This window comes from Pollicipes pollicipes, unplaced genomic scaffold, assembly GCF_011947565.3.
Source record: "Pollicipes pollicipes isolate AB1234 unplaced genomic scaffold, Ppol_2.1 Scaffold_2555;HRSCAF=2994_pilon_pilon_pilon, whole genome shotgun sequence".
NCBI lineage: Eukaryota > Metazoa > Arthropoda > Thecostraca > Pollicipedomorpha > Pollicipedidae > Pollicipes > Pollicipes pollicipes.
The window spans coordinates 5,039,418-5,064,495 of NW_023596136.1; the positions used below are offsets into that span (position 1 = coordinate 5,039,418).

General features: G+C 55.6%; 2 protein-coding genes across 3 annotated transcripts; one reads left to right on the top strand and one right to left on the bottom strand.

Annotated features, from left to right (window-relative positions):
* Positions 1-319: 319 nt before the first annotated feature.
* Positions 320-14,521, bottom strand: Vps39 (vacuolar protein sorting 39). Its single transcript, XM_037231195.1, has 18 exons — positions 14,111-14,521; positions 13,580-13,756; positions 11,756-11,856; positions 10,970-11,173; positions 10,098-10,275; positions 9,652-9,782; positions 8,404-8,514; positions 7,773-7,902; positions 6,702-6,844; positions 5,655-5,792; positions 5,143-5,371; positions 3,979-4,151; positions 3,478-3,667; positions 3,035-3,183; positions 2,725-2,766; positions 2,617-2,688; positions 1,792-2,021; positions 320-1,251 (listed from the first exon to the last, which is right to left on the bottom strand). The coding sequence occupies exons 1-18, from the start codon at positions 14,181-14,183 to the stop codon at positions 1,173-1,175; spliced, it is 2,550 nt and encodes an 849-aa protein (XP_037087090.1). The 5' UTR covers positions 14,184-14,521; the 3' UTR covers positions 320-1,172.
* A 523-nt stretch (positions 14,522-15,044) lies between these two features.
* On the top strand, positions 15,045-23,740 carry LOC119104353 (deubiquitinase DESI2). 2 transcript variants are annotated; one of them, XM_037228059.1, is made up of 6 exons: positions 15,045-15,138; positions 18,007-18,171; positions 18,582-18,654; positions 19,381-19,474; positions 20,446-20,587; positions 21,533-23,740. In XM_037228059.1, exons 2-6 carry the CDS (start codon positions 18,037-18,039, stop codon positions 21,722-21,724), a joined length of 636 nt encoding a protein of 211 aa, XP_037083954.1. In that variant the 5' UTR covers positions 15,045-15,138; positions 18,007-18,036; the 3' UTR covers positions 21,725-23,740. The 2 variants fall into 2 exon arrangements, with proteins under 2 accessions (XP_037083954.1, XP_037083946.1); XM_037228051.1 differs by lacking the exon at positions 15,045-15,138 and adding an exon at positions 15,147-15,222.
* Positions 23,741-25,078: the final 1,338 nt, after the last annotated feature.

Genomic DNA, 25,078 nt, shown 5'->3' on the forward strand with positions numbered 1-25,078 from the left:
AACGGGCCCTCCACCCTCCCGTCCCGCTGGACGGCCGAGGAAAGGATTGTAACGCGGGTCGGGCGGCGGGTTCTTTCAGAGCTCGTGCGGAACATATGCGGAACATTCGGCATGCAGACTCTCTTCAGCCGAAGCCGGTTAGGAATCAGCCTAATACAAGCCGACTCAGACCTATGCTCAGGTACTCACAATCCAGCAGCTGGGAAGCGACTCCACGAGCTGCGGTCTAGAGCTGGCCCTGACCGCGCTGAGTTGAATGAAGCAGCGCTCTGACCCAGTCCTCACCGCTCGGCATCCAGTCACACATCTATCATACGCAGCATTTTTTATTACCAAATATATGGCTCTGTTACATCCGTACTTAATGAGAAGGCAGGAGTTTCAAATCAAGCTACATTGACACATTGAATATATGCCTGACACCGACCGGCGATGTGTTGTACTGCTCCGTGGGGGCTTTAAACGCTGACTACTCAGACGAGGTGCGGAACGTGGCCCGGCTCGCCATGTCCGATAACGTCCGAACACTGCCCCCGGCAGGCTAGAGTACACACACTGCTCGCTGACAACACTCGGACCCAAGATACACAAACACGAACATAACGGCATGAATATCGCGGCAGGAATTGACGCTGCCCGCATGAGTGCCAGCAAAAAGAGGCGCGAGCTGTCGTGCCATGCGCCGCCTGCGGCTTGACTGGTCCTGGAAGAACCAGGAGGCACTTAAACACCGAACCGTCGGGCGCCGCTGGCCCCCGATGCACAGCTGAAATGAACAGAGCATTAGGGAACGACACGCTGCCCTCGGCGCCACGCCCGAGCGGGCAGCCTCGCAATGCTCCTCGACGCTGAGCGGGCGGCGCGGTGGCCCGGCCGACCGACTAGCTATGGCACATCACCCGGTGCGCGCCAGCACGGCAGCGGCGGCGGCGCACGGGTCCAGCTGGACGACTCGGCTCAGGGGTCGGCGGCCCCACAGGGACTAGGTCCGCCGGCCGACTGGACGCAGGTCCGATGCCGCTCACCCGGGCTGCACGTCCGCGGGCCGAGAAAACGCCATCAGAATGCGCAGCCGACCGGCCACACACGGACACTCCTCGCACAGCTCGCCTCGGGACTATGAGAGCCGAGAGCACGGGAGGAGCCGCAGGAGCACGGGAGGCCGTCGCCGCTCACGCCCCCGGCAGCTGCTGGTCGGTCTGACGACAGGCGTAGTGCACCACGTCGCCGTTCGGCAGCCGGGCGAACACGCTGCGGGCACGAGCGCGGTCAGCGTGAGCCGACGGCGGCGGCGGCGGCGGCGGCGGCGGCGGCGGCGGCGGGGCAGGCGGCCAGCGTCGGAGGAATCCGACCTGCGGCCGGTCTGAACGTGTCTAACTAAACTCAGCGTGTACACTCGAAGCATCACGGCGCTGATGAGGCAAGTCATCGCAAATACACTTAGCGCAGGAGCCGTGTTAAAGTAGCATCACACGCATGCTGCGCAACTGTTGTTCTAACCTCTCCAGAAAGCTGTTCAGACTTTGCCATCAGGGAGCCCCAGGTCCCGCAAACCACACATGTGGGTCCATGCTAGGAAGAAGTGCACTAACTCCAGGCATCATACACAACTGCCACTGAACTATGATGCTGGCTGGCAGACCCGCAGGTATCGTCGGCCGCAGCGGCTCCCTCTCTCGCTCTCCGACTGAGCGGCCACGGCCGGGTGCTCTCGCTCCCCGACTGAGCGGCCACGGCCGGGCGCTCCCGCTCTCCGACTGAGGAGCCACGGCCGGGCGCTGCCCGTCTCACCTCTGCGCGGCGAACCGCTTGCCGCAGACAGGACAGGTCTGGCCGTCGAGCAGCACCACCCTCTGGCGCTGGTGGCGCAGCCGGGCCTCGCGCGCCAGCAGGCTCTCGCGCTGCTGCAGCGCGCGCGACAGCTGGCCGCGCCGCCGCACCGTCTGTCGCTGCGCCAATGTCGAGCACAGGAAGCGAGCCAGCCGACTGACGCGCAGCGGACCCGGCAGCAGCGCCAGCGCCTGGCGGGGAGGGGCGGTCAGGCCTGATCCACGCGCTGCAGCGCTAGTAGGGCCCGCCACGGGTCAAGCGTGGGTGCTTTTCCAGGTTCCTTTCCTTGCGATGTTCATCCTTAAACGTTAAGTATCGCGGAGTTGGAAACTGACAAGTAACACGTCGACATCATGTTGCTGGTCCTCTTTGGTCTCCCTCTCCTCAAGGCGAGCGCCGATCAGTGACCATGTCACGATCTCACGGAAATACGCATAGCCACGCCTCACGTTAGGGTGCTCGTTATTCAAGCTGGGATGAGGCCGATGACGTCTGTGGCGAGGGCTGAGGCTGCTGCTAGGTGGGTGGATGAGAGCACAGGTGAACACAGCTGGCTTTACAGGGGCTGGGGAAAACGACAAGAGAAAAAACTCAGTGTGACCAACAAAATACAACACCAAGAAGTCTTCCCGGTGAACCTAGGCGCGAGCAACACAAGCAGCGCTTGCAGAGCGCTGGTTTATTTCCAGTGCCTAGCGTCAGTCACGCCTCGCACAACGCGCCGTTCGGTCTGGTGATCTGCGGCTCGGGGCCGTGGCGGTACACCGGCGCCGGGCGGCCGCTCACCTGGACAGGGTCCATCTTGTCGCCGTGCTGCTCCAGCAGCCGGAGCGCGGCCGGCAGGTCGGGCGGCAGCGGCTCGCACGACGGCGCCAGCACGCCCAGCAGCTTGGGGCTCACCTCAGTGGCCAGCTGCACCAGCAGCGACAGGTACACCTGCCGGCCGGGCCGGGCTGAAGCGGCGCTGTCACACAAACTCTGGCACGGCACAACGCGTCCCGGCGCGCGACCCGCCGCCCACCGACAGACGGCTTCCAAGCCGGACAGCCGTGGCCACTGCCAACGACTGGCGGGAGTGCCAGTCCCGCAGGACGCGCGCGAGGATAGCCGCAAATCTGACCGTCATTCATGGCGGCTCTGACCCCTGACCCAGACCGGAGCTGGCGGACGGGGGCAGGGCGCGGCAGCCTCCAGCGCCCGGTACCTTGGCGTCGGCCGGCCGGTCCGGGTTGTAGTGTTCGCGGCAGTACTCGAGCGCCTTTTCCGGCTCCCGCAGGATGTGCACGTAGATGGTGAGCGCCTGCTCGTGCCGACCTAGCCGGCCCAGCAAGATGGCGCGCTCCTCGAAGAACGCTGCGACCAGCCGGAGCCGCCCTCAGGCGGACGCGGTACATCACGGAAGACGGGCAAGAGGGACTGAGCCAACGCACATCCATCCACGGACACATCATTAATACAGTCCCGACGGTGTCTCTCTGTCTCCCTCGCGCTCGCACTAGCACGGACACAGGCATGAGACACGGCAGCCACCAGCAGCGCTCCATCAGTGTGCAGAGCACCAGCACGACCCGAGCGTCCCCGGCACTCGCCCCCCCCCCCCCCCCCCGCGTGCCCAACCAGCCCGGTTGGCACCGAGCACCAACTGACCGTCGTGCGGGAAGTGCACCAGGATCTGCTCGGGGATGTAGTGCTGCGAACGGCGCAGCAGCGTCACCAGCTTGCGGCGGTGCTCGGCGGCGGCGGCGCCCTCTGCCTCCTGCGCCAGCGCCCGGTACCGGTACAGCAGTTCGTTGTGGAACATTGGGTGCGTCTCGTGCCACACGTCGATCACGTGCTCCTGGCGGGAGCGCAGAACATGTCAGTTGGAGACTCGAGCGGCGAGACGCGGTGCTCTCGTCCCACTCGGAGCGCTCTCCCACATTTGGCTCCCGTCGCAAAATCAACGACATCGGGTGGCACAGCGGGATCCTGGCTGCCTACACCAGCGAAAGAACGCCGACCATGGGGAAGGCATGGCCTCTCTCAGCGAAGACTGCAATGCCTGCAGGGGGTAATCTGATCAGAGGGTTGTCTGAGCTGAGCCACCGATACTCGGCTGCCACCAGGCGGCACAAGAGGTCAGCTCGCTGGGGATCAAGGTGATCTCACCAGGTACTGGGGCAGCAGCTGCGGCGCAGTGCGCCGGAGGTACTCGCAGACACGCGGCCGCGGCAGCGCCTCCACCTCCTGCAGGTCGTCGGTAAAGATGAGCAGGCCCTCCTCGGCGCTCTCCTGCAGGACCGGCCGCGCGAACTCCTCCACCAGATCCATGTGGTCCGGACCTGGCGGTGCGGTCCGGCTCAGGGCGGGTCCAGTGTCGGACCGCCCAGCTGGCTCCAGGCCGTGACTGGGGCCGAGGCATCAGGCCCGACTCGGCGGCCCCGGCACCAGCAAGAGGCGAGGTGACCAGACCACACAGCGGCGCTGTCTGCTGGTGACCAGACCACACAGCGGCGCTGTCTGCTGGTGACCAGACCACACAGCGGCGCTGTCTGCTGGTGACCAGATCACACAGCGGCGCTGTCTGCTGGTGACCAGACCACACAGCGGCGCTGTCTGCTGGTGACCAGACCACACAGCGGCGCTGTCTGCTGGTGACCAGATCACACAGCGGCGCTGTCTGCTGGTGACCAGACCACACAGCGGGGCTGTCTGCTGGTGACCAGACCACACAGCGGCGCTGTCTGCTGGTGACCAGACCACACAGCGGCGCTGTCTGCTGGTGACCAGACCACACAGCGGCGCTGTCTGCTGGTGACCAGACCACACAGCGGCGCTGTCTGCTGGTGACCAGACCACACAGCGGCGCTGTCCGCTGGTGACCAGACCACACAGCGGCGCTGTCTGCTGGTGACCAGACCACACAGCGGCGCTGTCTGGGTGACCAGACCACACAGCGGCGCTGTCTGCTGGTGACCAGACCACACAGCGGCGCTGTCTGCTGGTGACCAGACCACACAGCGGCGCTGTCTGCTGGTGACCAGACCACACAGCGGCGCTGTCTGCTGGTGACCAGACCACACAGCGGCGCTGTCTGCACGGGACTGACGTCAGCGGACGCGGCGTACTGGAGCAGATCCAGTCACGCCCCGACGCTCCGGTCACACGACACGCCACGTACCGCCCGCACATCCAAGGCCTCGCATCAAACGACAGGCCTCCGTAACGCCCCTCATCCGCCGGCTGCCCCGAGAAAAGGCACGCGCCGCGCACTCACCCAGCGGCGGTCCGGGCACGCGGCGCGCACCGGGCCGCCGGCCGGGTCAGACTCACCCAGGTGCTGCAGGTAGTGTATGATCCGGTCGAAGCCGTACAGACTGGAGTCGGCGCGGCCACTCTGCCGGAGCAGCATCTCCAGCGCCTTGCGGTGGAACTGGCGCGTCTGGTACAGGATGATGAGCTCGGCGAACTTGTGGTCCTTCTTCAGGGCGTGCTCCGTCTCTTCCAGGTGGCAGTGGTTGTCCTTGAGGCGGAGCAGCGACGCCACCAGGGCCGAGTTTGTCTGCCGAGCGCGGTGATTCGCTGACGCGTCCGCTCGGGTGACGCCAGAGGCCATACCCCCACTGAGACACCACTCAGAGCGAGACACACACAGGGCGGCGCGAGCGTAGCCCAGGCGGACCAAGTGTCGGAGGCACGGGCGGTACCGGGGATGACTTATGTGAACATCAGGTGCTCCACATGCTGCCAATCTAAGCTCTCAACATGAGACGCCTTGACACGCTTGCTATGTTAATGCGCCTCTGTTGCCTCAGCTGGCGGCGGCCGGCGCCGGCCGTGCTCACCTGCAGGTAGCACTTGAGCAGCGTCGTGTCCACGATCTGCAGCAGCTGCGAGCGGGAGCGCACCGTGCCGCTGCCCTCCACGATCGCCATGTTGCAGACGGTGTTGCTGCTACTGTCCTTCAGCAGGTTGTGCCGCACCTGCGGACGGCGTGCGGGGCGTCAGGACGACGGCGAGGCATGAGAGCGCAGCACGGCACATCGGAACGGCAGGGAGAACCGGAACGTCAGAAATACAGCGAAGCGCGGCGCGTCAGAATAGTAGGGAGAGCAGGAGCGTCAGGAAGACAGCGAAGCGCGGCACGTCAGGACGGCAGGGAGAACCGGAGCGTCACGAAGACAGCAAAGCACGGCATGTCAGGAAGACAGCGAAGCACGGCATGTCAGGAAGACAGCGAAGCACGGCACGTCAGGAAGACAGCGAAGCACGGCATGTCAGGAAGACAGCGAAGCACGGCAACTCAGGAATACAGCGAAGCGCGGCACGTCAGGAAGACAGCGAAGCATGGCACGTCAGGAAGACAGCGAAGCGCGGTGCGTCAGGACAGCAGCCGCGCTGTGCGCCACTCGATTCGAAGTTGACGGAAGCGAGCCATGCGCGACCGCGGGGGCCGAGGCCCAAACAAGGCGTGGCGGCACCTGGAGCACGTCAGATGGCGCCTTGAAAGACCGCATGTCACGCATGCGGCAGCCATGACGCCAATATCACGCAGCTATGCCGGTCGATTTAGCTGTACCTGGCCAGTCAGCTGTCAGTCGGCCCTCACACCGACCGGGCGCATGGCCGCACACATGATGGACATGGATTTCGCGCACTGGTACGGATGATGTCAATATCAGCGTACCTTGGTCCATATGAGATCGCCATCGCCTGAGATCACAAGCGTAGCCTGGTATCGGATGGTAGCTTCTAATAGGTAACCACTATTACTGACGGAGTAGGACTGAGCTCGCCGGTCCTGAGCGGGCGCAAAATGGCCCCGCGGTCGAAGCGGCCCTGAACACCAGGTGTCACCATGGCCAGCGATCTGCCGGCGCCGCGCGCCTTGCCTGCGTGAGGTAGTCCGCCAGCGCCAGCAGGCCGTTCTCCATGTCGCGGCCTTGCAGGTCCGGCAGGCTGTCCGGGTACTCCAGCTGGTTCCAGTACTGCTGCGGCAGCAGGTCCGGGAACAGGCCGATCACGTGCGACGGGTCTGCCGGACACGCGCCACGTGCTCTGACGAGGGAGACTGGATGCGGCTGTTGACCATGCGATGAGGTTCGCTCCCGGTCCGGTCGGTCACCCCGATGCATTATTGCGAGGGCTTTTGTCTTCTATAATTCTTATTTCGCCGAGGTTACAGGGCGTGTTCCACATTTGTATGAGGTTTCGCACTGAAATAACCATCTTAAAGCTCATTTGGTGTAGTCCGCAGCCCAGCCGTTGATAAGACCTAAGCCCTCCTAGTATCTAAGCTACACGCCTGCGAATAATAACGTTTTTGAAATCCTGCCATTTCGTTGGGCGTGCGGCGATCAAGGCTGATAAAAATGTAATTGTCGAGTCGCCCATATCTGGCATTCGTGAGCATGATTTTCATATATAACGGCCGCCAATTGGCTGTGCCCATGCCATGCAAGGTATAATAACGTAATAAAAAATGATGCACCGAGCCATCTATTTGCTAAACAAAGAAATTGTGTTGTCTAGACCACCTTTTTCCACTTAAAAGTATTCCGATACTCATAAGCCAGCATATTCCAGTGCATCCCGTGCTTGCTTCAATATCTTCGAATGTAGAGCATTCCCTCTATGTGCGATCAAAATGGTTGAAAACAGCTGACCTCTACCACAAAAAGGACTTAAAATCGTTCATCCGCATTACTTAACATGAAATCAAACAATTTTATGCGTTGGAATCCTCACCGGTCGCTGAAACTTCGAAAATGTTCGTGGAGATAAGGCACGCATTTCCGTTGCAAATATCAAGTGCCAGCTCATGGACGCTGCAAAACCGGCAACGGGAAGCAACAAAGATTATCTCAAGAGAAAGAAATGCGCAATAAAAAATGTAACTAACGTGCGCCAAAACGTCGAGAAAATGAGACTGACCCTGATTACCACACAACAGCAGCTCTTACCGGTGTTCAGGTCTAGGAATATCGTCATAGCATCTTTGAACTGTTTCTTGGTGAAGAGATCGAACGCATGCAGGTTTTGGATGTGCTGAATCTGCTTGGTCTTCTCCTCTTCCGGACCATCCGCTAGATTCTGGAGACAGGCGAAACGGGGGAAATGCAGCACAACCGATCCGGGCGAAATGCAAGACGCGAAGAGGGAAAAGGCAATAACTGTATACAGAGTGTAGACCTAAACGAGGAAAATGGGACGATTGGGAGCAGAAATAAAAAAGTTGTCCTGCCAACCATCGTCGTTCGTCACCTCCAATTCCTCCCTTCATTTTAGCTGTCCTGTTGCTGAGTACTTCATGGTCTCAACCAGGGGGCTCATAGGCACATGTATGACGTTTTCAGGAGCACCTAACATTGCAGAAAAATGCGGAATTCATGTCCACCGCACGAAAATTACTTCAACTGAGGTATGTACACAAGCCATCCGGACATCCGGGCCAAACAAGGCCCGGACAGTATTGAACGGCCACAGACGGCCCTGTCTTCATCTGGCTGGGGGCGGGGCGGGGCGGGGCGGGGCGGGGCGGGGCGGGGCGGGGCGGGGCGAGGCGTACCGCCGTCATCCGCCGACAGCACTCACCGCAAGCTCCAGCGCCAGCTGGAACTGCTTCTCCTGCACCAGGCTGTTGACCTGGACGTCCACGGCCACAGCCTTCAGCAGCCAGAGGTGCGACGACGATGCCACGATAATCTGCCGACGTAAGGGCGAAGTCAGGACCCGACCACAGCGGTCAGGGGAGGGGGTGTCAGGCGGACCCGCTCTGGTCAGGACATGACCACAGCAGTCAGGGGATGGGGTGTCAGACGGGGCCCGCTCTGATCAGCACCCGACAACGGCGGTCAGGGGAGGGGGTGTCAGGCGGGGCCCGCTCTGATCAGCACCCGACCACGGCGGTCAGGGGAGGGGGTGTCAGGCGGGGCCCACTCTGATCAGCACCCGACAACGGCGGTCAGGGGAGGGGGTGTCAGGCGGGGCCCGCTCTGATCAGCACCCGACCACGGCGGTCAGGGGAGGGGGTGTCAGGCGGGGCGCTCTGGTCAGGACCTGACCACAGCGGTCAGGGGAGGGGGTGTCAGGTGGGACCCGCTCTGGTCAGGACCTGACCACAGTGGTCAGGGGAAGTGGCATCAGGACGGGCGCACTCCGGTCAGGACCTGACCACAGCAGTCAGGGGAGCGGGCGTCAGGCGAGGCCCGCTCCGGTCAGGACCGACCACAGCGGTCAGGGGAGGGGGTGTCAGACGGGGCCCGCTCTGGTCAGGACCAGATCGCAGCGGTCAGGGGAGGAGGAGGGCAGAAGTGGTTTGTCTTGGACAGGATGTGCTCGACAGGGTCTGTCATGCGGAGGACGCACTATCTGGTCAGCCGCATACACACCTGCCGCAGTGTGTCGGGCACACCACGCACCTATTCACGATTAAGTTTATATATGTATACAAGCCGTCCTGGGTATCAAGCCATTTCCTGCCACTCGAACACACAATCCACGCACATAATGCAAATCTTGTCAGAAGAATAACGGAAAAATGAGTTTCCAGGCATCTTAGCATGTATTACACATTGCATATGTCTAAGACATCTACCGTATCTTGGAGGCGACCCTTACCGGGCCACCTCCGTTGACAAACTCACAGCGCTCGCAAGTCAGACCCTAGCATGCGCCGTACGCAGCATTGTGAGCGGCACCGTCTCTGCGGCGCCCCGTGCGAGCAAGCGTTACTAGGTGCGTGACTGAGCAGACGGCCGCTGGCGAGGGCAGCTCTTGGTGGGCGCGCGGCTGCCGCTGCTCCCGCCCTGGCCCTGACCGGGGCCGGCGTGGGCGGCTCACCTGCCCGGCCGCGTTCCGCGTGACGAAGCGCGGCGCCGGCCACGGGATCGTCTGAATGTGCAGCCGGGGCTCGATGGAGCGCACCTCCACGTGCGAGGCGCAGAGCGCGATCAGGTACGGCGCGTCGTACACTGGCGACAGACGGGCCCCGTCAACACACGGCTGCAAGCCGAGCGTCGAGCGAGACGCGCCATACACGCCGCGTCTGCGGAGAGCACTGCCTTTGACCAGGACGATGATGCTGGTTTGGCTCGGTTCGCGACATCATTGCCGATGACTTCAAGTATTGAGGCCTCCTCCTAACCTTATTGTGAGACTGGGCGCGCCCGCGCGTCATTCCAAAAAGGCCACCTGCGGTATATACCAACCCAGTAGTACATACCAGACCATGAACTACACCCAGTGGACTCGGCCGGCTGGCCTGGCCCGGCCGCCACGCGACTCACGGAGGGCGTGCGGCACCTGCGACCACGTGACGGCCAGCTTCTGCGTGGGCATGCCGTCGCCGTCGATGAAGATGGTCTGTTGGTCGCGCAATAACGCCAGCCGCTCGCCGCCCAGGTGGACGATGTTCGGCTCGCCAGACTTGCCCGTGGGGAACAGCTCGCGCTCCTCGCCGGACAGCTGGGGGCCGGGCCAGTGGCGCGTCAGCACCGCGGCGGCCAATCAGAGCACAACAGCAGGCAGTCACGGGACGACAGCGACTGATCAGAATACAGCAGCGACCAATCTAAGAGCGACAGCAGACGGTCACGGCACGGAAGCGATCCACCACAGTGCGGCAGTGGCCAATCAGAGCTTGCTGTTGTTGTTGATTGGAGTTTTAGGGCGCGTCGACTACTGTGGTCATTTTGCGCCCATAACAGCTAAATAGCTACCTACGGCGGTAAACTACTAAAAAAATATATATGATTCGGAAATGAAAACGGCTGAATTGTGTCAGGAACGCGTCACTGATACGAAGCTTTCGGCAACCTAAAAACTTCCTAAACGCGGTATGGCCGAGCGTGGCAGTTGGCTTTGCTCTGTTGGTTTTGTTGGCACGTTGGCACGTGTTGGCTTTGCTCCAACAACTGCCGTGTTTTGCTTATATTCTGTCCATATGGCATTGTTCAGTTCTGAACAAGTTGGCCCAGAGGATTGGCAATTAGGCTGCGGCCCGACACACGGCATTCCCTTGATTCCACATGGACAAGCCGCGGCTGAAGACCCCAGCACATCTCATACTCGCAGGAGGGGCGCCGGCGCGCACGGCCGGCCCCTCCCTGCGGCGACCACGGCCGGCGCCCCCTTCCGGGCGGGTCGGCCGCTGGCGCACCTTCAGCAAGAAGTAGTCGGTACGCAGGCCGACACAGATGGCGTTACGGTTCCAGGCGAGCGAGCGCGGCACGTCCGGCACGGCCAGGTCCGACATCAGCTCGTGGAACTCGCGGTTCTTCCAGTAGTACAGCTGCAGCTTCCGCTTGACGGCCACGCACAGCCGCACCGCCAGCGACTGGTCACCGGTCAGACTGGTCTGACGCTGAGGCAGAGGTCAGACTGGTCGGGCACTGCGGCAGAGGTCCGAACAGTCTGGTGTAATGGCAGGCAAGGAAAACCTGAAGCTGAGGGCCCGGCAAGGCCGGTGATGCACGAGTTTAGTACGAGTTTGGTACATAAGACAAACCTAAAATGGTGTGGCAGGGGTCCCATTGACCCATTAGTGCAGTCCATATCAGACTGCTTTGCTGCTGCAACAGATACCAGACTTGTATGGCGCTGCAGAAAATTGACACACTGATCTGGCGCTGCAGCACATATGGGAATAGCTGGGTGTTATAGGGTAAAGCAGACTGGTGTGCGGTTCCAGAAATGACTAGGTTGGTCTGGTGATGCAGCAGTGATTTGGCCCAGTTGGTGCAGCTATGAGGGCAGCTGGTTTAGCCAACTCCCAAATTCTTACAGAAATGTACTCAATTGCGACTCAACTACAACTTCGTTCATCATGACATAAAATACGACTTAAACCAGGGATAATACAAGAGCCTCTGTGCAGAAGAACTTAAAATTCCAGGACGTACGAACACAATGGGATAAGAGCGAACACAAACAGTGGCCAACACACCTGAATGTCGACCTTGAACATAGAGGCGCCTTTTGTTCTGGGTATGGAAGTAAACAGGTTGAAGTTGAACGATCCCAGATCATGAGCTGTCACTAGGTTATCTGAAACAGGAAGGACATCGGTCTCCACTGACGACTGATAACATCTGATAACTGGTGATTCCGACCACAATGGTGACAGCACCAGTATATGCATCACTGGGCCGTTCCGACGCACTCCGCTGCTCGGTGTCCCAGAAGAGCAGCGTAACCACGAAATCAATGGTGCCCTGAGAGCAGGTAGTTCTAAGGCCAAAACATTTTCGAACCAGAACAGAACAACAGAAATTTCGAATCTCGATCTAAGCTAAGAACAGGATATCCAAAAATGATGTGAGGCGTAATAATCTTACAAAATAGAAGACGGTGATTTCGCAGGCGAATTGCCTTCAAACGGTTCCAGTGTGCTGCCACGCGAAAGAACAGCAGAACCGGGGTCACATTTAACAAAATTGCTGTTTCACCAGGGGGAGAGTCTGCTTTGCGGTTTCTTTGGTCGGTTTGGACAGCATGGTGAAGTGTTGAAACACCAAATCTTTCTGCGAAACCAATGGCATGATGGAGAGCATAGGGTTGGATATAACACCATATGTTTGGGTTAGCTCCCTTTGTCTGCCGGATCTTTGGAAATGCGATGATGTAGACCTTGAGGCATATAAATGTCACATCGACGGTGGCTCATGGTAGTGGTGGCTTGGCTGAACAGTTCCCAACTTTCAAAGGAGCATTAAGGACTTATGAAAATGTGAGTTATATTTAACTACAATACCACTCAAATTTACCTGATATGAGAAGCCTTATAGGGTTTTGAAGATGGCATAAAAAGGTGACTAAAAGGTAAATGGCCTTATAACTTTTATGAGCAAATACAACTGGCACTGAAAGATAGCTGAAAGAAATGAAATGACAAATGAACCTAAAAATATGCATGAAAGTGAGACAAAGTTGTTTTCACTACAATATAGAAGGATTTGGGGAGACTGTAGAGAAATATTTCAATTTGTCCATAGGCAACAACAGGGTTACCTATCAAGATTCTGTTAGAATTCCATTAATTCTGTACTTCTGTTAAAATCAATACTAACAGAGCATCAACATAAAAATACACAAAAAATTTAGCAGAACCAGATTGTAAAAAACTTCTTTCAGCAACAGGGCACTAGATCATTGGAGTAAGCTGCCTCATAACATTGTCATTGTCAACCCACTTAGTATTTTCAAAAGCAACCCAGAACACATGCAAAGGCATGGGACAAACAGCTAGAAAAGTCATTCAAAGAAAACTAGCTTTGAATGTCCAAGAGATATAAACTATGCCAGAGATATTTGAATTTCTTAGCATTTGTTGATTGAATAATCACAACCTAGTTTTTATACAATTATGTTGGGGAACAAATATCTGTGATACTGGGCAAGAACATGGAAAGCTTATGGAGCCCCTGTGGCTCATTGCTGCACTTGTGTTTTGCCATTATATGGTAAACATTACCTGAACATACACCACTGGCATGGCAGATCTGGGCAGTTCACAGTTCTCTTTTAAGGTTATGTTCAGGTAAAACAACTGTCAGTGCAAGTTGAGTAAGTTGTGCAAATGAGTTGCAGATAACATGCTAGTGCATTAGGCCATTAGAGCAAAGACTACCAGGAACCACCTTATGGCTATGGACACATATGGTTACACTATGAATATCCATTATGTATCCACATCATAAATATCCAAAGCGCACCACTAAAACTGTACACATCTTTTCTAGGTATTTAAAAGGACCTTCTTCATTCATACCAGATAGGCAGATGAGGGTTTGGTACTCCTGGAGCACATCAACTTGCACAACAGCTTTCTTGGAAAAGTTCTTGTTAGACCTGAGTAGCTGAACATCACATCTGCATGGCTTGGAGCTTGGCTTCACAGCATACAGAAGCAAATGGCCTTGCCTTGTACCAACAGCCACCTTGTCATCTAAAATGAAATATAAACACATCTTTAAATTCATTCACTTGAAGCTCTGAAAAATTTGGCTCTGAACTAGTTAACAAACCCTTCCTGGGTTTAACATGAGAAGCAAAATGACCTAAATCAAAATTTGAATACACCTGATGATGAAATACCAAAAACAGCTGAACATACAATGTTTACCTAATGAAACACCATGTCTGTTGGGTGTGTCACCATTTGTAACAAAACTCCATGGCTATGCAGCAGCAGAATTTAATTGCAGACCTGTTTAAGAACTTTGACAGAATAGCCATTCAAACACATCTTAGTGGTGTGCAGCATGTGCCAAGTCTGAAGAAAAAATTCAGAGCAACTTACCAAATGTAGCTATTGATTCAATTTGCAGAGGAAGCTTTTCCAAAATTGGTATACATTCATATGCTTCATGCATAGTGGGTTACTTTCAGATTGTTTCTTAGCAAGAATACCTTATGTACAATACACTAAAGGACTCTATACATGCCAGCATACATTTCCCGGATACCGTGAATATTTCATACACAGGCCCAAGAGAGCAACCGTGTCAGGAAGCGAATGTCGAGACTTGTGCTGCTGTTTGGTTAAAGCTAGTAGTTTGTATCGTGGAGCAGGTGCTAAGGTCTACAGAATTGGAAATTAGCTTCTTTCATAATGCTACGCAATCGTATCACCACGATGTTCGCCCGCAAAACCTCCGTACAACTAGGAGGCCTATTGTTTTCAAACAGCGATCACAGCCCTGTCCCATGATCTATACGCCCCAAAGCCAGAGTAATCAGCAGTTCACATAAATGGCAGATCTGACGCTGAAGATTCATTTATGTGAGTATCCTTAAAATACTGTAAAATGGTAAAGACAAATACAGCATAAGGGCAATTCAATTTCTGTTTTAACTCACAAGATAGTGCTATTTGTTGCAAAAATGATGTGACAGATGGATACAATTTTCCAAATCACTCAGAACGATGATATTAATTGATGCACACCGCGGCACCAGTATGTCAGCTGCCGGTTATTTTCCGTGAGTTTACTTCAAAGCTCATCTGAATAAAGCAAATCAATCATTTCTTTTAATTTGGTTATGTGAGTCGAAACCATTTTGGAAACAGGCATATGAACGCGTTTGCAAATCTTGCCACAAAAAATTGCAGTCATTTAGGGTTTTAATTTGGCTAGCGAGCTGCTTGGCGCAGTTGAGACGTAAGTAGTTGAGCTTAAGACCGTGTTTACAGCAAGCGTTCGATCATCCATATTTTTGGTGTGGGAGGTGGTGTTACATCCGTGATTGGGTAAAACAGCTAGCTTTAGCACAGGCCTGCCCCCAGAACGGAAACATTCTGTTTGGTCCACCGCTCCGAACATACTGGTAAGCTTCTCAGTTAAAAGACAATTTTGTGGAAGTCTCTGAGTGAAAGACGTCTTTGTGCAAAGCAAAGTGCGACGTCGCTAGGTAGGTTGGTGTTGTCTAATAGCGTAACTGGATGTGTGGGGAATGGGATTGGCTCCATGGCGACATTCTACCTTCCACACGATGCTGGATGTGCGAAAATGTGGTCGACTTGCGACTGTTTGCACTTAGAACTGCTGTGATCTGGTTCATTGAACAACTACTTTTTTACCCCAAAGCTGACATCTTTACCTTACAAAGTCACACTTTTTTGCCCATCATGACTTTCAAGCATCAAGGTTCATGTGGACAAAGTCTTTGGCCAAATTTGAAGGATCAAGGAAGATTTTGCACAACTTCTGAACGTGATGCTCTTTGATGAAGATGCTCTTTATGCTTTCCATTCTCCAAGAAATGTTCTCTCAAGTCTGACCTGGTCAAGTAGAAACTTCTGCAGTCATACATTTCTTGTGAAACCTGTGGAGGAATTACCAGATAGTCATTATCAGCATTTGTACCTCATGTTGCAAGAGTGCATTGTATATCAATTAATGTTTGTATTACATGCAACAGGAAGACTAACCATGAAACAGGGACATCTCAGGGATATCTTATCAACCTACTTTCAAAATATGTTGAGGATGCTTGTGGTGGCAGATGTCAATATGTAACACTGATGACACAATCTGACATGTTAAAGCCAATCTGCCAATTCAAGGCCAGCATCTGCTTTTTCATGGCAATGCTCAGACATACTGGTCATTGATTGGTTGAAACAGCTGAATATGAGTTATTAATATGTTAAAATATAATGCAGCAATATGGTAGTGTGCTATATATTAATGCAACAGTAATGGGCTGTAATGTAGATTAGGTGGATAGTAAATGAGTTTGAGGGGTAAGGTCCAAAGTCCACCTTGACTTGCTAAATTGTAGAATATTATATACTTTATTAAACATGTCCAGCATAGCAGCAGCATGGAAGCCAAGGTTCTCAATCATGTACACCACAGACCCGACTGCCTGTGTTTGGCTGACTGCCACCACAGCTTCCAGTGTGCTGAAAGTTAATGTTTGAAATAATAAGAATGTTTCATGACAAGTTTCAGCAAATCCATCCCATAGCATTTAATAAAATTGTTTGAAAATTAATCTGAAGTTCTTTTCTTTTCAAGTTTTCTTTAAGCCTCATCTTCATTTGGTGCATACAGGACACAGGTTCAGAATATCAGTGTTGCTGAGAATGGATTTATGTTTTGAATGCTGGCTGAACAACAAAAGTATGTATTGGTTAGAGGCTGCAAGAAGATGCACTTGTCACTGAGCTCATTCTGCAGGGCAGCAACCACAGCATAGCAAACACATCCCTTGACAATTATGGTAGATGTATCAGACTACTCAGAGTTTGCATAGTGTGCACCAATGACAGTGTATGTTGAGCCAAAGGCTCAAGGAATTGAGATCTTTGGTTGTTAATTACAGTAAAAAATACTTGGAAAACATGTTTTGCAAGAACAGCATATGCAGTACAGCTCAATTCAGCTTGACCTGAGTTGGGAGCACACAAGCACAAGGTCAGCACACTGATATTGCATAGGCCTCCAGAGCAGTGGATGTGTACTTTGCAGACTGGCATTGGCCCTGGTCGCAATCATGGAGCACAAAGGCTCCTGAAAAAGATGAAAATAAAAAACAGCAATGTCAGGTTTCAGACCCACTGCCTTGTACTGTGATCTGTTGTATTCTCTACCTTTGCTCAATAGGTAAGTGGCCCAATGGCCATTAGTTATCCACAGGCCTTTTGCACAATTCCATTGAGGGAATCCCATCTGGCAATGTAATGTCTGCTGAACATTACTTATCAGGTATTTGATGGTATGACTTGAGACTGGTTTAACCATGACAAAGTTGTATTTAGATTGAACAACATGTAAATCAGAGCTTGAAGATAGCATGGACCACAGACCATTGGCCTTGTAATTCCTGACCATGTAAGATGCTGTAAGGTAAGTTTTCCTGAAGTGTGTGAATTATATATAGGTAATTACAAGATGTTCCTGCTTTCTTCACTGCAGGATGGCACAATGCCATTAGTGTTTGTAGGTCCCCCTCCAATGAGGTGGTGTTCACTTCTTGGTGAGAGTAGTAACTTGGTTTTTGTCACTGTGTTATTTTTAGCATCGCACAGAAGCAGGCAAATTTGCGTAATTATTATGCCTGCTTGATTTGATTATGTCGGTCATGCAGTCTAGAGGAGCAAAATGATGAATCATGACAAATACTTGATGATGTCTTGGGAGACTGGCTGCTCCATATGCTCGTCCAAAGCCTTACTAAAAATAGAAATTTTGATGTAGTCATTGAATGGCATCAGTGCCTCCCTCTTATATTTTGACCAAGTTAGCAATGCACCACTGACAGAAATGTCAACAGTCAGGCAGAAAGCATGTGTCAAACTGGAATGTTTTCCTGAAATGGCCGAATGCTACCCATTTGGGATGGTCGTCTTCTGGATGTTTGTTGTGCATTTGTACAGCTCCTATTGAGCCATGAAGCAAAGGAGGCCAGCATTCATTTGAAAACCAGAGTGGAATGGGACACACTTGGCAATGATCATTTCTGCTACATGGTTTTCACATGCAGTAACCAAATGTTGCATGTGAGTATAGTTCCGACACAGGGAGCATGTGAGAAATGTTTTTTTTAAGTGCGTCCTGTCGCAGTACAGTCATGCTGTATGGGACAGAAATAGGTCCGTGGGCTGAGTGCCTTCTGATGCTGGCGGGTGGTCGTGCGGTATGGGGACAGCAGTAGGTCAGTGAACTGAGTAGCTTCTGCTGCTCGCAGGTAGTCGCGTGGCATGCGCCAGTCGTGTAGATGACCGGCGGACTGGGCGACCTCTGTCGGCTGACCTTCCCCAGCTGTCTCGGCTATCAGCAGGACCTCTCTGAGGACTTCGTCTCGGTCGACGGCATGGCGCGCGAACCGGTCATTCTCAACGTGTATGACATGGTAAGTAGTGCAGGCCGGTCGGGCGCCCTTGTGCCTCCCCCCCCCCCTCGGTGTCTCCCCCTCGTGTCCCACCCCTGTTGTCCTGCGGCTGGCCTTGGCACCTGATATGGTGGTGATTGGGGGAGGGATTGTGGTGTGCGAAAGAAGCGGCAGTATTTTGGGTGTTTAACCAGGCATGGTGTTGCTGTCTGGTAGCTGGTGAAGAATGTTCAGCCATGCTAGCCACACTTATACAGGACCCTTGATAAATGGACTCCAGGATGGACACACTTGTATTGTTGTTTGCCATTCTGTAAATGTCAAGATCCACTTATTGTAGACCACCGATCTCCAACTGAAAGCATTGGGACATTGTGTGTGAGGAACGAACAAAGCATGCGAAAGCCTTAAGTGCTCCTTTCGTTTTGCAGTACTGGATGAATGATTATACAACATCCATCGGCCTTGGCGTCTTTCACTCAGGAATTGAAATCTATGGCGTGGGTAAGTGGGGGTTATGTGAAAATACCTGTAGGCTGGCAGCCTGCTGAAGCTGCTGCCAAGCATGCATCGGGTGATGCGATCTGTGATGTATTTGGTGGGCTTTCCAGCTATTTGTGATGTATTCGGTAGGTTGCACAGCCAACTATTTGTGATATATCTGGTAGGTTGCATAAAGAGCGCAGACATGCGTGGTCCTAGACGTGTGACCGCGAGCCTGCCGAAGCCCACCCTGCATACAGAGAACATAGACATATGAGGATCCCAGACATGTGACCTCGAGTCTCCCTAAGCCCACCCTGTGTACAGAGAGCACAGACATGCGTGGTCCTAGACGTGTGACCGCGAGCCTGCCTAAGCCCACCCTGCATACAGAGAACGTAGACATATGAGGTCCCAGACGTGTGATCTCGAGTCTCCCTGAGCCCACCCTGTGTACAGAGAGCACAGACATGCGTGGTCCCAGACGTGTGATCTCGAGCCCGCCTGAGCCCACCCTGCATACAGAGAATGTAGACGTATGAGGTCTCAGACGTGTGACCTCGAGCCTCCCTGAGCCCAGCCTGCGTCAGGGCCGGCGGCGGGCCCGCCTCACCTCAGAGCGGGCTGCCGCCTGGCCACCTGCTGGACACGCTGCCGACCCATCCCGGTAATGGCCGCTGCGGCGGGACGTGCCGTCTGGAATTGCTGACCTGGCGACCCCCTGACCCCGGCGTTCCGGGGCCGCAGAGTACGCGTACGGAGGCCACCCGTTTCCGTTCTCGGGCGTGTTCACCATTCAGCCGCGCGACGCGGAGGACCTCGGCGAACAGTTCAAGTTCAAGTGAGTGTGGATGTGCTCCCGCGTGTCCAGTGCGGCGCGCTCCAGTGGAGCTGATTTGCCGTGACCCTTGCCCTTGTGTTGGGCCTCGACAGAACAATGTACCAAGTTTGCAGATGTGTTTTTTTTAGCCCATCGTGACAAGCGTGAGTTTACGCGTTAGCACGAGGGCATGCCACGCGTACGTTACTGGCGTACGTGTGTAATCCAAAGCTATATCAAAACATTATTTCCGCTCGTTCATAGTTCAGGTCATGCTCCTATACTTATCAGTCTACCTGTAACAGAAGTTATTAAGTCTGAAAATGCGCTTTGCTCTCAGGCAAAGTAGTCGTAGTCAGTTGCACAGCGTTACGGTGGCGCCGTAGTCGATAACCTGAGGCGCTTGGAACAGTGTATCGCACTTGGGCTGACGAGGTGGGTTGTGTCTTGTCAGCAGTGGTCGTTTGGCTCTGCTCGATGAGATGGCTGTTGGTCGAACTCTTGCGATGCGTTTGAAGGCAAAGTTTTCAATACCTGAACCTCCAAATTGTGACCTCTGGATGGGCGTGGTCAGGGTTTCACACTTCAGTGGAGCCGACCAGTGTGGAGATTCGTCCCCGGACCTGGTTTGATATGGCGACTAAAAGTTGCCGTGTGCGCTGCGCTGGTTTCCAGCGGATGCGGGTCCAGCTCTCGTTGGTCACCGAAATCAGTCACATTGAACCTAATGTGGTCACCGAAATTAGTCATATTGAATCGAATGTTTCGTCTGTTTTTTTCTTTCTCCGGTGCATATCATTATGATTATCCCACGCACGCGTAGGTGGGGGCTATGGTGATTGCGGCGACATTGAGGTCGGAGCCGTCTCTGGGCGCACATCTCCAACGTGAGGCCGGCTGCGTGTGAGGCGCCAGGTGGCGCCCGGGGCAGCCATGGGCCCGTAGCCGCCGAGACGTGCGGAGAGCTCAGGCCATGCCGGGTCTCTCCGCAGGCAGTCGATCCACCTGGGGCAGACGGACTTCACGCGCGAGGACCTGGACCGCATCGTGGAGGAGCTGGGCAAGGACTTCCGCGGCGACCGCTACCACCTGATCAACAAGAACTGCAACCACTTCACTTCCAACATAGCCCAGGTAGGCGGCAGCGGGCGCGTGACGCCGCTGGCTGTGCTGTGCTCAAGGCTGCACTCACGGCTATCAGTACCTTGCGGAGATTCGTAGGGCACTGGACCGGGTGTGGGACATTTCCGTCACGAATTCTGCGCGGTTTCTTTCCCTTTTGCATTATGTTTGTTCTCTGATTGCTGGCATTAACGTAAACATGTTTGGTGGCTATTCGTTTTCAAATCACACCATGGCAATCAGAAATGGGTGAAATTTTGAAAGCTGACAAAGGTGGAAAAAGTGTTTTCCGCGTATTGCATGTCTTTTCATTCACATGACACATTTTTGAAAAGTGGGAGGTCGAGACTTCTGTCAACAAATATGAAGGAAGTGTTCGCCGTAGAGCTGTGTTTAATTATTTGCGTCTCAGGTAACAACTACTTAATTTCAGGTGTCTAGTATCCGCTAGCGCCGAGCGGTTTGTCCGCCTCCTCCACTCCTCCAAACGCGTGCCTCCATTACATTGAGCGCCGGCGTGTTTTTACTCACCCCACAGCGTCCTTGGAACGGCTTGTCGGTCTGTTGGCTCCATTATCGCAATTCTCGAACGCAGGGTCGTGTACCGCCGTTGCGAAACGGCATGTGGTGTTGCGCCTGCGGTCTCTGTGGATTGTGAGTTTGTTTGCGGGCTGGCATTGGGCTTGCGTTTTTAGGCATGCGTTGCGACACACGGACGCTGCTACAGCGGTGTAGTGCCTTCACCACAATCCCCGCCCGGCCGCGGCAAGGACCGGCCACGTGACATGACGTCACCCGGGCAGGCGGGCGGACATTGGAGACACCAGACACCGTCCGATGTGTTGTTCCCGTGACTCGTGTGAGACTGTGAACCACACAGCTGTGCAGTGTCAGTCGTCCAATGCGCAGAGCAGCTGTGTGGCGCCGCGCTGCTGACGGGGCGTCCTCTGCCGCCAGCTGCTGATCGGCAAGGAGATCCCCTCCTGGGTGAACCGGCTGGCCTCGGTCAGCGCCATGGTGCCGTTTCTCGAGCGCTGCCTGCCCAAGGAGTGGCTGACGCCGGCGGCGCTGCAGCACTCGCTGGAGGAGCAGGTGGCGGGCGAGGCGCCGCCGGCCGTCAGCGCCGCCTCCTCCGTCAGCTCCACATAGTGTCGGCCCGGCGCCACCCGCCCCGGCAGCGGAGGGCAAGGGCAGGCCGGCCGACAGCCTGCCCCTGTGCCCAGCTGTGGTCTCATGCTCACTGTGAAAGCCTGGGACGACGGTCTGTGTTTTGAGCGCGCCGCCGCCGGCAGCGAGCGGTGAGCCCTCTGATGATATCTGATAGACGTTTTTGTTTCGGCCGCAGCGACTGCCGCGGTGGCGGGCCGATGGCGTCGACTGCGAGCTCTGTACGAGGCTCCCTGAATCGCTCCGGGCCCTAGTGGCCCGACCGTGGACGACCGTCACCACACGTGTTCTCCCGACCTGTCGGGGCGCGCACTGCGCGTCGCTCTGACGCTAGTGCGCACGTTTGACGCGTGTCTCGGGCGTCTGTTGCGCCTGTGGGGTGGGGCCGGTATGCTCCGGGTGTCCGCCCAGCCCGGCTCCAGTGTGGCTGGTCTTGAGCGAGACGGCCGCTCTGCCCGCGGGCTCGGGCCGGGCCGGGCGGTGTTTGGTCTTTCACGGCCACGCCGCCGACGTCGGCCTGTCGCCGCTCTTTCCTGCAGATCTTCCTCGCAGTAATACTCCGGAGACATTGATCACTCGGTGGGTAGTTAGGACTCTGTCGATAACAATCTCGGGGTGGTGTGGCCTCGTCGCGGGCGTTCCCGGGACCCCGCGGCCTCTGCACTCATGGCAATCCTGTCACGGGCTGACTTCGTCATGGACAGCAATCGGGGCGCGGCGTAGCCACGACGCCAAAAGTAGATGCCGCAGTGATTTGGCATCGACGCTGCCGCCATCTGGGGTACGGTGTGGGACTGTCTGCGCTCTCAGCCAGCGCAGGCTGTCTAGTGTGTCGGCTATTGCTTGGGCGGAGAGTGGACTGTTGTACGGCCTTGCCCGTCCGGGTCTATCGGACGTGGACAGATGGTGGATGTGGGACTGGTGGTCTGTTCTTCAGTCGCCGTGCTGTCACGAGTACGAGAGCAGTCGACAAAACAGGCGTTCGGTGCTCGGCCTCCTCTACTGATTGGTATTTATACTGTGGGCGTTAGTGTGCTTTGTGTGTTGATCTCCGACGCGGCAGTGCTAGTTTGTGCCGAGTTCCTTCACGAGTATAGTGGCGAGTCGGTGTTGTGTGGTAAACTGGCCGGTAACGTGCGCGGTGTCGGGAGTGGCGCTCAGCTCTGTCATAACTCCCTGTTCCAAAGAGGCGCGGGTCAGCCCGAGGGGGGCGTGTTTCGTGATCGGGGACGTAAGCTGTTGTGCGTAATGAGCCATCGGCCAAGAAAGACAGAGGTCCGGTAGTGGTGCCGTGCGGCCGGCGCTGGCAGTGTTCAGCGGACTAGCGTGACTATGGGAGGTCTCCACAGGACCTGGCTCCCAGCATCTACGTAACACTGTGCCGTTATCTTGTTGACCGCGACGCTCCTCCTCTCCGATCTTCCGCCCAGTCTGCTGACTGTCTGGGACTTCCGTACCGTTCTTTCGTGGGTGCTGGCGGTGAAGAGGGCGTCCCCTCCACCACAGCCATGGGCGCGCGGCTGGGCTCCGAGCCGACTCTATGGACACCGCACCGTCACGGAGACCCCCCCCCCCCTCCCCCTCCCGCCCGTGGGCCTCCGGAGCGGCCTCGTCAGGTCACGAGCCACTGCGCCGAGCCCCCCGGCCTCCGGAGCGGCCCCCGCCTGGTCACGGGCCACGTCAGCCGGCCCCGGCACGTCGAGCACCGCGGCTCAGGCACGTGCCGGCAGCGTGGCCTCCAGTGGGTGGGCGGCGCGAGAGGCCTCGCCGCAGTGCGTCCACTAGGGGCCAACGCCGACTGGCGCTCACCGTCGAGCCGCGGAGTGGACGCCAGCGCGAGCTTGCACTGGTTGCCGGGAGATGGCAGTGGTTTAGCCTGTTGCTAGGTCCCCGGATGGACCCTCGGATTCCGCGCGACACCGGCGTCTGCGGTGTGTGACGGCTGACGGCCGAGCCGGCGGCCGGTGTGGTGTCGCTGGGCGGGGGGGGGGGGGGGGGGGGGGGGGCGCAGTCCGTTCCGCTGCCGTGTTGTTCCGCTGCAGGGGAGGCGGAGCGAGGGCGGCGGACGTGCGCCGTTGGTTTCGTCCCGGGCCGGTTTTCCGCCGCGTGGTGCACCTCGTAACTTTGGGCTCGCGTGAGATCTTGACAAAACTGTACCTCTGTGCCGTATATGCCCCAAGCTGCCAATGGCGCGTGTTAACAAATATATTCATATTGGTGCTATTTACGGTGTTTGTTTCGTAAAGCCTAACCCAACATGGAAACCAATATGGTGTATGTGGGTGGTGGATGCAGTGGTGTAAGAAGGCCGTTGGCCGAAGGGACGGCAAGTTGGTGTCAGGTATGACTGGTGCATCTACTTTCCATGGCGACGAGTGGGATTTTAGGGTGCGCCGATTAGTATGGTCACTTTGTATCCCGTGTAGAAGCTTTTAGAAGTGTGTTTGTGCGTGTATAAGCCGTTGACTGGCGCGAGGCCTTCAACAAGTTTTGTGTCGTACGTTCAGTGCCGAGATTTATCTATCAAGTCTGGCTGAGCCACCACGCTGAGGTCAGTCGTTTCATCAGGTCGCGTGCGCCTCGGAGCTTGAATTAACTTGGTGTGGTTTTAAGGTTTTGCAATTTCGCGTGGATCGGAAAATTTGCCACCGGCCTTGCCACACACCGGTGGGAGGTGGTGAGAAGACCGTTGCCCCTCTGGGTCACGCTTGGAACTCTGACGGCTGCGACGGTGGCCGGATTCCAACGGGTTGCCCCCTCCAAGATGGTAGCCGCATTGGTTCCCCTAACTACCATTGTGGCCCCTGAGGAGGAAAAAGCCCCTGAGCCATAGCCTGCACACTGATCTTCCCCTCTCCACGCCCACTAACGCACTGCTTCGATGTTTGTTTACGTTTCCGTTGCCACTCTGCGGGACCTCCCGTGATGCAGTGTTGGTATTGCTCGCACAGAGGCGTTACACCACGCGGATTATGGTATGCTTTGGAACCGTTCGCCAGGCATCCGTGGCCATTGACTTAGCGCCAGGATATCTATCGAAGCGCCCGTGCGCGCGGTGGACCTGTGAAGACGCATTGGGCTTGATAGGCAGGGGGCTTATGGGAAGCTTAGGGCGAGGTCTTGTCTTAGGGGTGCGCAACTGGACGAAAGGGTCTCTGGTGTCAGGCCGTGCTTGCGAACTGGGGTGCGTTTAAGTGTTTTAATTTAATTGGCAGGGAGTGGGCACATACATGCATTATGAGATATTGATTCAAGCAAACATCAACGAGCGGGAAATTGAAGTAGTAAATGAAAATTGAAAAGGTAAATTGAGCTGTGCGCAAGGGTGTCAATTTT

Coding starts and splice junctions, on each gene's coding strand:
- Vps39 (XM_037231195.1), bottom strand. CDS start 14,183: ATGCATGAAGCATATGAATGTATACCAATTTTGGAAAAGCTTCCTCTG. Junction 11,174..11,755: donor TGTTCAAGGTCGACATTCAG/GTGTGTTGGCCA, acceptor CCTCTGCCTCAG/CGTCAGACCAGTCTGACCGG. Junction 6,845..7,772: donor ATTCCTAGACCTGAACACCG/GTAAGAGCTGCT, acceptor CGTGTCCGGCAG/ACCCGTCGCACGTGATCGGC.
- LOC119104353 (XM_037228059.1), top strand. CDS start 18,037: ATGACCGGCGGACTGGGCGACCTCTGTCGGCTGACCTTCCCCAGCTGT. Junction 18,655..19,380: donor AATTGAAATCTATGGCGTGG/GTAAGTGGGGGT, acceptor CCGGGGCCGCAG/AGTACGCGTACGGAGGCCAC. Junction 19,475..20,445: donor GGCGAACAGTTCAAGTTCAA/GTGAGTGTGGAT, acceptor GTCTCTCCGCAG/GCAGTCGATCCACCTGGGGC.